This window comes from Eurypyga helias, unplaced genomic scaffold (assembly GCF_000690775.1).
Source record: "Eurypyga helias isolate BGI_N326 unplaced genomic scaffold, ASM69077v1 scaffold19113, whole genome shotgun sequence".
Taxonomy (NCBI): Eukaryota; Metazoa; Chordata; class Aves; order Eurypygiformes; family Eurypygidae; genus Eurypyga; species Eurypyga helias.
Genome location: NW_010242078.1, coordinates 1 through 411, shown reverse-complemented (window position 1 = coordinate 411; position 411 = coordinate 1). Strand labels below are relative to the sequence as shown.

The following is a 411-nucleotide window of genomic DNA, read 5'->3' as shown; positions in this document are numbered from 1 at the left end:
CGCCCCCCACCCCAGCCACAAACCCCACGGGAAACAAGTCAGAGACTCAGTACGCTCTCTTCCGGCCCTCACCTTGGGGTACTGTTTGACAGGTATCAGAACTCGTTCTTTCAGTTTCATATTCTTGTGCGAAAATAAATCCAGGTAGTTCTCTTCCTCATCCTTCTTTGTTGTTTCACCCTTCTGAATCTTTTCAATTTCTAAACAAGATAAAAACAGGGCTGCTTATTCCCCAAACAAGCATCATGGTTAGTTGGATTACCACCGGACGTACCACTCTCCTCCTCTGCGAACATACCAACACTTAGAATGGCATTAACGGCCTCCGGGTGGCCAGGCCACCTCTGCAGCGCTAGCCCGGCGTGCCCCTTCCTCCCTTCACGCCTGGGGATCCCAGGAGGCCGAAACTGG

General features: G+C 51.8%; 1 protein-coding gene across 1 annotated transcript in view; it reads right to left on the bottom strand.

The window, feature by feature from the left end:
• Nucleotides 1-200, bottom strand: part of KHDRBS1 (KH domain containing, RNA binding, signal transduction associated 1) — a gene marked incomplete at both ends in the record, with an annotated part of 6,308 nt that extends 6,108 nt beyond the window's left edge. The window contains one exon of the mRNA XM_010148972.1: nucleotides 73-200. Within this exon, the coding sequence (XP_010147274.1) occupies nucleotides 73-200 (128 nt within the window). The remainder of the gene's footprint in view (nucleotides 1-72) is intronic.
• Nucleotides 201-411: the final 211 nt, after the last annotated feature.